Here is a 10,309-nt window from a genome sequence, read left to right as displayed (position 1 = left end):
AGGCTCTTGCTCGTGTTGTACAGGAGGCTAAGTGACCCCCCGTTATACACTGAGCAATGAGGGCTCCCTCCGTGTGGGGCAGAGGCGAGACCCTGCGCTCCAGGGACGAGGTAGCTGGTGGACAGACCCCGCTGGAGCGGGGAATGTCGGCAGGCGCCACTCTGCCTTGGACGGAGTCATCTCCACTTGAGCAAGCGAGACTCCCCGCGCAACTGCCAGGCACCTCTTCCGTCAGTGGACGGTGACCCTGACTCCGAGAGAGACCCCCGGGAGAGCGAGAGAGAGATGGGGTGTCCCTCGGCTGGGCCCCCTGGGGCGAGATTCAGCCCAGCCGCAGCGGGATACACAAGGTACTAGGTGGAGAGGGGAAGGAGAGAGAGAGCCAGGCTGGAGGCCTCCGGGCTCTGCTCCCCTCTCTGCACCAGCCTGAGTCCCCCCACTCAGGGCTTTTCCCATCGTGTATCCAGCTCACCCAACCTTGTGTCATGGGTCCGGGCCAAGCCTTCAGAATGAGGGGAGAGAAAAGGGCAACGCTGCCTCTGCCCAGGCTGTGCAGGGAATCACCCCGGCCTTCTGGAACTACCTCTGGGGATCCAGCTGGGATTGTAGCTCATTGAGACTTCCAGAGCCTGGCCCCATTGCGGTCACTCCATGAGGTAGAACAGAAACACCTGCCTTTAAAATTCAACTGTATCTAGGGTGACCCCACCTGTATTTCAAGTTCCGTAATAGAGGACACTGCTGCGGGGGAAGGGGGTGAGCTCGAGAGGGTATTTTGGGGTGCTGGAGGGGTGTGTGTGTACTGGGAGATGGTATTTGGGAGGTGCTGGACAGGGTATTTGGGATGTGTAAGAGCAGGGGTGCCTCTCGGAACCGGGGGACCTCCCGCAGGCATGCTGCCGAAGGCAGCCTGACTGCCGCCCTCAGGGCGACCGGCAAAGAGCACCCCAGGCAGGCGCTTGCTGCGCTGGTGCCTGGAGACGCCCCTGGTTGTCCCCCATAACATCCATTCTTCTCCCCCCAACACCCCACGGAGCACTCCCCTTTTCTCCCCCCCCAAGGAGCACCCTTCTCTCTCTCTCTCCTCCCCTCCGACAGGGCTGGGTTGGGTGAGGTGTTGGGGGGGAGGGGGAGGCTGGCTGGCTGCCTGCTGAGGAATGAAAGTGAAAGTAACTCACTTCCTCGGCAGCCAGCCAGGATTGGAATGGTCATGCGTGGCTGGGCTGGGGATAGCCAGATAGCATGTGTGAAAAATCAGGACGGGGGGTTGGGATAGGGTGAGCAGATGTCCCACTTTTATAGGGACAGTCCCAATTTTTGGGTCTTTTTCTTATATAGGCTCCCATAACCCCCCACCCCCTGTCCCGATTTTTCACACTTGCTGTCTGGTCACCCTAGGTGTGGGTAATTGGTGCCTATATAAGACAAAGCCCCAAATATCGGGACTGGCCCTATAAAATCAGGACATCTGGATCTGGTCACCCTAGCTGGGGAGCACGTCTCTCCCCCAGGCTGGCAGCGATCCATCTCATCCGGGGGGAGCTGCGCAGGGCAGGATGAGCTGCTGTGGCTCCATGGGTGTCCCGTCCCTGAGATCAGATGGTGTGCTAACTTCACCATGGTCCGTGGGGCTGGCGGCGGTGCCCATTGGCGTGTGATCGGACCTGAGGGTTTGCTGCTGCTGTTGCCACTCTGCACCCCAAGAGGTGGATTTTGGGGTCCTGCAGTTTTCCACCTATCTCCTCCTCTACTGCAGCTGTTGGACCAGCAGGCTGGCGGGTGAGCCAAGCATGAAAGCAGTACTGTGTTGCCATTTAGATTGTCATTTAACAACTTTGTTTGCCAAAAATGCTTGCTAACAATCCCTGAATTCAATTTCAATATATTTTTTAAATCAATATCTTAGCCAAAAACAGAAAATTAAGTTGTTGACAATTATTTGTGACAAGTTTGGTTTGGGGCAGGGAGTGGGCCAGTTTTCATCAGAGAAACAAAAAATGTTGACTGACTTTCCTATAGCCCTGTTACTGCTAAATAGAGCCCTCCAACAACTGTAATATGCTCATCCCCTTACTAGTGTATAGAGCAGGGGTCGGCAACCTACGGCACACGTGCCAAAGGTGGCACACAAGCTGATTTTTGATGGCATGCCGCGGCGGGCTGAGCGGCTCAGCCCACCGCCGCTCTGGGGTTCCGGCTGCTGCCCCATTGCCAGCCGGGGTCCCAGCCGCCGGCCCCACTCAGCACCTGCTGCTGGCCTGGGGACCCCCAAGGAACCCCAGGCTGGCAACGGGCTGAGCAGGCCGGCGGCTGAGACCCTGTCTGAGCCACTCAACCCGCTGCCAGCCTGGGGTTCCATTCACTCAGCCGGCAGCGGACTGAGTGGGGCCAGTGGGGGACTGAGTGGGGCCGGCGGCAGGCTGAGCGGGGCCGGCGGCTGGGACCCCGACTGGCAAGGGGCCGGCAGCCAGAACCCCAGAGCAGCAGCAGGCTGAGTGCTGCCGGCACCCCAGACTGGCAACGGACTGAGCCACTCAGCCCCCCCCGCCGGTTCCGCTCAGCCCGCCAGCGGCCCGCTCAGCCTGCTGCCGGCTGAGTGAATGGAATCCCAGACCGGCAGTGGGTTGAGTAGGGCCAATAGCTGGACCCCAGAACGGCAGTGGGCTGAGCGGGGCTGGTGGCTGGAACCCCAGACAAGGATCCCAGGCAAGGATCACACTAAATTGATAAGATCTGCATTTTAATTTGATTTTAAATGAAGCTTCTTAAATATTTTAAAAACCTTATTTACTTTAAATACAACAATAGTTTATTTATATAATATAGACATAGAGAGAGGCCTTCTACAAATGTTAAAATGTATTACTGGCATGGGAAACCTTAAATTACAGTGAACTTGGCACACCACTTCTGAAAGGTTGCCGATCCCTGGTATAGAGTGACCATATGTTGTACTAAGATTCTCTTGCTTTTTTTCCCAGTGAGTCAGTATAGCTTTTGCCAGCCCAGAGGTTGGGCAGCCAATGTCTTACATTTTCACAATGTTTTGTCCAACTTTCATAAAGTAAATACATGGTTAATACGAGTTAAAAAGGCCAGGGACACTTCCTTCTGAAGAATCTGTGTAGCAGATCATGCTAGAGCTGTGAAAATGTCAGTTTTTGATGGAACTTTAGAGGCAGTGATTTATCATGTATTTCTGGCAGTGCCCAAAATGTGCTGCTATTGCTAATGTCTTTCCAAACAAAAATGAGGTACTTCTGTAACATTTCTGTGCTACCTTAATCTAGATGAGATGATTCTGTGCTGACTTCATTTTGGTCACTTTGTGCTTTAACTAGGAGTAAAACTAGGGGTTATATTTCCCCACTGCTTGGAAACCCAGCTTATTAAACTGGATAATGCCATTGATCTATTTACAGTAGAAGGTTGATATAGAGTTGTAACTAACATTAAGACTGATGCCCACTATACATTTAAAACTAAAAAGTGGCTTTGTAAAAATGACATGGGTTTCCAACTCTATTGTGTCTCAGTCAGGGCGGAGCGCCTTGTGAGGTGTCTTCACACTAGCTCAAGGTCACAGCGCAAGAACCTAGAGAGCCTCCTGAAGCACGGTGATAGTTTTGATTTAAATGGACTTGAACTGTACGAAGAATTGAGGACACTGTCACCAGTGTTGCCACATGCAAAATCGGTGATGGACATTGTACAGTTTATTCATACCAGCAAACTTGTTGACATATATCCTAATGTGTACATTGCCACTCGTATTCTACCGACAATTCCTGTAACAGTAGCATCAGGAGAACGGAGTTTCTCAAAACTAAAGCTCATTAAAAACTATCTCCGTTCTACAATGAGTCAGGAATGCTTGACTGGTCTTGCTATTCCTGCAATCGAACAAGACATCACTTTGTCTTTGTCATACAATGACATTATTACTGCTTTTGCAGCCAAAAAAAGCCAGAAAGATTGCTTTTAATTAAAAACAAATCCTTGTTTCAATACCTCTTCATATAAATTTCCAATAAAATGTTGACAAATTAAAAAAATTATATTATTTGCATCATTCTGTCAAATCAGATTTTTTTCTATAGCGCTACTTCTTTAGTGCTAGTCCATCAGCATTACAGTGTGCTTAATTAAGTTAAACTGGGTTTAATAACATGCATGTGGCAAGTTTTCCAATACTGTAAGCTTATGTTTGTGTTGTTAAGAGCAAGTCAGGCACAGGGGGACCAGTTTAATAATCCCGCCTAGGGCACCATAAATCCAAAGGACGGCCCTGCATGTGCTGGTTAAAGGTGGCATGGACATGGAAAGGGTTCTGTGATGTCATAGCCTACCTGGGATGCAAGAGTAATAACCAGTTTTATATACCGAAATCAGGGCTGCTTTCTTAGGCCTGGTCTACACTAGGCGTTTATGTCGAAGTTAGCGCCGTTAAATCGAATTAACCCTGCACCCGTCCACACTGCGATGCTATTTAGTTCGACATAGAGGTCTCTTTAATTCGACTTCTGTACTCCTCCCCGACGAGGGGAGTAGCGCTAAATTCGACATGGCCATGTCGAATTAGGCTAGGTGTGGATGGAAATCGACGCTAATAGCTCCGGGAGCTATCCCACAGTGCACCACTCTGTTGACGCTCTGGACAGCAGTGCGAGCTCGGATGCTCTGACCAGCCACACAGGAAAAGCCCCGGGAAAATTTGAATTTGAATTCCTTTTCCTGTCTGGCCAGTTTGAATCTCATTTCCTGTCTGGACATCGTGGCGAGCACAGCAGCACTGGCAACGATGCAGAGCTCTCCAGCAGTGATGGCCGTGCAGTCTGTGAATAGAAAGAGGGCCCCAGCATGGACTGATCGGGAAGTCTTGGATCTCATCGCTGTGTGGGGCGATGAGTCCGTGCTTTCCGAGCTGCGCTCCAAGAAACGGAATGCAAAGATCTACGAGAAGATCTCTAAAGACATGTCAGAGAGAGGATACAGCCGGGATGCAACGCAGTGCCGCGTGAAAATCAAGGAGCTGAGACAAGGCTACCAGAAGACCAAAGAGGCAAACGGACGCTCCGGATCCCATCCCCAGACATCCCGTTTCTACGAGGCACTGCATTCCATCCTCGGTGCGGCCGCCACCACTACCCCACCAGTGACCGTGGACTCTGAGGATGGGATAGTGTCCACGGCCGGTTCCTCGGACATGTTAGGGGACGGGGAAGATGAGGAAGGAGATGAGGAGGGCGAGGCAGTCGGCAGCGCTCACAACGCTGATTTCCCCGACAGCCAGGATCTCTTCATCACCCTTACAGAGATCCCCTACGAAGCGTCCCCAGCCGTTACCCCGGACACAGAATCTGGGGAAGGATCAGCCAGTAAGTGTTGTAAACATCTAAACATTTATTTTTAACAGAACAGGAATATTAACAATTAAAAGAATGGGTTGTTCATGATTACTGTGCCCTAGGCGCTTAACGGTTTAGTCATGGGCAGTGCAAGTTTTGAAAAAAAATCTAGCAATGTCCGGTTTTCCGTGATTGTCCTGCCCAAGCCGCTCTACTGTTTATTCCCTGCTACTGCAGCTACAGTAAAATGCGGTCTATATATCCGGGGATAGAGCAGTAATCCTCCTGGGACATCTCGATGAAGCTCTCCTGGAGGTAATTGGAAAGCCGTTGCATGAGGTTCCTGGGGAGAGCGGCCTTATTGGGTCCTCCGAAGTACGACACGTTGCCGCGCCACGAGACTATCAAGTACTCGGGAATCATTGCTCTGCACAGCAGGGCGGCATACGGCCCTGGTCTTTGGAGGCTTTCCCGGAGCATTCTCTCTCTCTCGCTCTCAGAGATCCTCATCAGGGTGATGTCGCCCATGGTGACCTGCTTTGAATTAGGTAGGGGAATGTTAGTGTTGGGACTGCTTGCCCGTTCCTTTACAGAACTGTAACCGCTGGTTTGTAGCCACGCGGTGGAGGCGGGAGAGGGGCAGCCGAAAGGGATCGTTTCCGGGGACAGCCGCGAGGGGGTGGGACAGGGGCAGAGTTCCCGCTTGCTGGATTGCTGGCAGCAGGAACTGACATTGCTTTAAATGTGAAATGAGGCCAGTGGTAATATAAAAGTTTTAAACTGCCACAAGTCTACGGCTTACCATGCCTGCCTCCAACAGAAATTCCGTTGTGCTGCCCCGCTTCTCAAATGTGCTGTGCAAGACCCCAGGCACTGAATGCGAAGGCCGAGAATTCGACCTTGTGCTGAGTGCGCATGTGATAGGTGCTGTGCATGGTCTTGTTCACAGAGAAAGACTATGTTCTTTGTTCACAACTACATTTATCTTTCTGAGGAATTCACTCCCTTTTTCCCATTTCCACAGCCCCATCTGCGACTGTCTCACAACCTAGCCTGGCATCACACTCCCAAAGGCTAGCGCGGATTAGGCGTAGGAAGAAGAGGACACGGGAGGACATGTTCTCTGAGCTTATGGCCTGTTCCCAAGCCCAGGCAGCACAGCAGACCCAGTGGCGGGAGAACTTGACCCGAATGCACCAAGCAAACATGGATCGGGAGGAGAGGTGGCGGCAGGAAGACCAGCAGGCGACTCAAACGCTGCTTGGACTACTGAGGGAGCAAACGGACACGCTCCGGCGCCTTGTGGATGTTCTGCAGGAACGGAGGCAGGAGGACAGAGCCCCGCTGCAGTCCATCTCTAACCGCCCTCCCCCGCCACCAAGTCCCATACCCACCTCACCCAAAGTGCAAAGAAGGAGAGGCGGCAGAGTCCCTGCTAAGTCTCACTCCACCCCTGCAGAGAGCTCTAGTAGCAGAAGGCTCTCATTCCCCAAAATTTGAAAAGTTCTTTCCTTCCCGCCTGACACAAGCCCCCGTCCAAGTTTCACCTCCCAGTTCCATGTGTAGTTGATAATAAAAAATACGTTTCTGTTAACTACTGTTTCAATCATGTTCTTTTGGAGGAGGAGGGGAAAGGGGGTTGGTAATTGGACAGGACAGTCACCTTTGGCAGGGTACATAGGCGGGGGCAGGCACAGCAGCAGGGCACATACACAGTGCAGTGATGCAGTGACTAGTTACCCTGGTTAGTCTGGGAGGTTGTTTTCATGTTATGTGGTGGGGGGTGGGTTGCTCTGTGACTTTGTGGCGGGGGAGGGCAGTTACAGATCTTAAGCGGCGGTCCTTATGCAGGATCACAGAGCCACACAGCAGGGGATCTGTAACCGTCCTCCCCCTGCCACAAAGTCACATAGACCCCCCCATACACACAGTCCCGATCAGGAGGGGTGACAGGCTCCGTTGAAACAACCATCCCACCGCAGCGGAGCCTGTCAATCCTTGAGTTTAGAAGCTGCATTCGCGTCACTACACTACACCCGCTCCGCACCACAGTCTGCGTCCCAGTTTTAAAAAATTCCCGCGAAAACAGGATTAAAGAAAACGGTGTGCATTAACAAAGTAGAACTATTTTTATTTCGAAACGTGTGTTGGAAGGGGGGTGAAGGGGGTATGTAACTGGATAGGATAGTCAACATTAACTGGGTAAAGAAACGGGGGCAGGTTTAGCTTCTCTGTACACAAACTTTAAAGTCACAGGTTACCCTGCTCACTCAGGAACTTTGCTTTCAAAGCCTCCCGGATGCACAGCGCTTCCCGCTGGTCTCTTCTAATCGCCCGGCTGTCTGGCTGTGCGTAATCAGCAGCCAGGCTATTTTCCTCAACCTCCCACCCCGCCATAAAGGTCTCCCCCTTGCTCTCACAGAGATTGTGGAGCACACAGCAAGCTGCTATAACAATGGGGATATTGGTTTCGCTGAGATCACAGCGAGTCAGTAAGCTTCTCCATCTCCCCTTGAGACGGCCAAAAGCACACTCCACCACCATTCTGCACTTGCTCAGCCGGTAGTTGAAGAGTTCTTTTTCAGTGTCCAGGGCGCCAGTATAGGGCTTCATGAGCCAGGGCATTAGCGGGTAGGCTGGGTCCCCGAGGATGACTATAGGCATCTCCACATCCCCAACAGTTATTTTGTGGTCCGGGAAGTAAATACCTTGTTGCAGCCGTCTAAACAGACCAGAGTTCCTGAAAACACGAGCGTCATGAACCTTGCCCGGCCATCCCACGTAGATGTTGGTAAAACGTCCCCTGTGGTCCACCAGTGCTAGCAGCACCATGGAAAAGTAGCCCTTTCGGTTAATGTACTGGGTGGCCTGGTGGTCCGGTGCCAGGATAGGGATGTGAGTTCTATCTATGGCCCCACCGCAGTTTTGGAATCCCATCGCTGCGAAGCCATCTATGATCGCCTCCACGTTTCCCAGGGTCACTACCTTTGGCAGCAGTACATCAACGATTGCCTTGGCTACTTGCATCACAACAACCCCCACGGTAGATTTGCCCACCCCAAACTGGTTCGCGACTGACCGGTAGCTGTCTGGCGTTGCAAGCTTCCAGAGGGCTATGGCCACTCGCTTCTGTACACTCAGTGCAGCTCGCAACCGGGTGTCACTGCGCTTCAGGGCAGGGGACAGCAACTCACAAAGTTCCAGGAAAGTTCCCTTCCGCATGCGAAAGTTTCGCAGCCACTGGGATTCATCCCAGACCTGCAGCACTATGCGGTCCCACCACTCAGTGCTTGTTTCCCGTGCCCAGAATCGCCGTTCCACGGCATCAACATGACCCATTGCCACCGTGATGTCCTCGGCGCTGGGTCCCCTGCTTTCTGAGAGGTCTGTGCTACTCTCAGACTTCAGGACATCACCGCGGTGCCGTAGCCTCCTCGCCTGACTTTTCTGCATCTGCCTCAGGGAAACCTGTATGATAAACTGCGAGGCGTTGAGAGTGGCCACAACTGCAGCGATGGTCGCAGCGTGCTCCATGCTCGCAGTGCTGTGGCGTCCGCGCTGTCAATGACTGGAAAAGTGCGCGAACTGATTTCCCGCCGGCGCTTTCAGGGAGGGAGGGCGGGAGTGATGGACGGATGACGACAGTTACCCAAAAGCACCCTTGACACATTTTGTTACCCAGAAGGCATTGCCGGCTACACCCAGAATTCCAATGGGAAGAGGGGACTGCGGGAACTGTGGGATAGCTGACCACAGTGCACCGCTTCGAATGTCGACGCTTTCACCGTTAGTGTGGATGCACAAAGTCGAATTACTGTCCTTAGTGTGGACACACACGTTCGACTTTGCAATATCGATTCCAAAAATTCGATGCAAGTAAAATCGAACTACTCTCGTAGTGTAGACAAGGCCTAGCACAACATACTCTGCTGTGCAACCTGTAGATTGGGAACAACAGGGCCACATCAGCACTTGGGAAACCCTGGCATGAAAGCAGGGATAAGCCACATCCTCAAAGGGCTGCTGAAGGAAAAAAAGATGGTGGCGGGGTGCGGGGAGATTAAGAAGCAGTAAGAATCAAATCCCAAAGTAATCCTCCCCGCCTCCCCCCAACCTGTCATGTGAGAGCATGGCTCAGCATTGTGTATGGTGCAGCAACTGGGGAGAGATTCCTTCATGCTGTCCTGCACTGTGGAGACCGCTTAGGACCCCAACCCAACCACTAGACACTGTGAAGATCCCACTGTGTAGAGAGAGTGAAATCATACTACGCACACAGCAAACAAATTCCAATACACAACAACAGCCAGCAACTCATCTCTCTCCCAGTAGGAGGAGAGGGGTCATACTGCAGCCCCAATAGTGCTTTCTCTGACCAGATACTGTTCTCCTCTGGCCCTTCCCTCCTTCCCCCAAAATTGACAGGGCTCCAAGGAATCTCCTTGAATCACCTCCTGACTGGAGATTCCTTTCAGCCCCTGGACACCCTAGAGCAGTGGTTCTCAACCTTTCCAGACTACTGTACCCCTTTCAGGAGTCTGGTTTGTCTTGCATACCCCAAGTTTCACCTCACTTGCTTACAAAATCAGACATAAAAATACAAAAGTGTCACAGCACACTATTACTGAAAAACGGCTTACTGTCTCATTTTTTACCATATAATTATAAAATACATCAATTGGAATATAGATATTGCACTTACATTTCAGGGTACAATATGTAGAGCAGTATAAACTAGTCATTGTCTGTATGAAATTTTAGTTTGTGCTGACTTTGCTAGTGTTTTCCATGTAGCCTGTTGTAAAACTAGGCAAATATCTAGATGAGTTGATGTACATCCTGCAAGACCTCTGCGTACCCCAGGGGAACGTGTACCCCTAGTTGAGAGCCACTGCCCTGGAGAGCTCAGGAATGTGTCCCCAGAATCCCTTGCAACTGCCCAGCCCCTTGCCAGCAGAGAG

The 10,309-nt window shown here is 51.8% G+C and overlaps 1 protein-coding gene across 1 annotated transcript; it reads left to right on the top strand.

The window, feature by feature from the left end:
* The first annotated feature begins 4,801 nt into the window (after positions 1-4,801).
* Positions 4,802-6,848, top strand: LOC135981567 (uncharacterized). Its single transcript, XM_065584634.1, has 2 exons — positions 4,802-5,378; positions 6,373-6,848. Exons 1-2 carry the CDS (start codon positions 4,802-4,804, stop codon positions 6,846-6,848), a joined length of 1,053 nt encoding a protein of 350 aa, XP_065440706.1.
* Positions 6,849-10,309: the final 3,461 nt, after the last annotated feature.

This window comes from Chrysemys picta, chromosome 1 (assembly GCF_011386835.1).
Source record: "Chrysemys picta bellii isolate R12L10 chromosome 1, ASM1138683v2, whole genome shotgun sequence".
Classification (NCBI taxonomy): Eukaryota; Metazoa; Chordata; order Testudines; family Emydidae; genus Chrysemys; species Chrysemys picta.
Note: the sequence above shows the minus strand (reverse complement) of the source record. Positions and strands in the feature narration are given on the sequence as shown.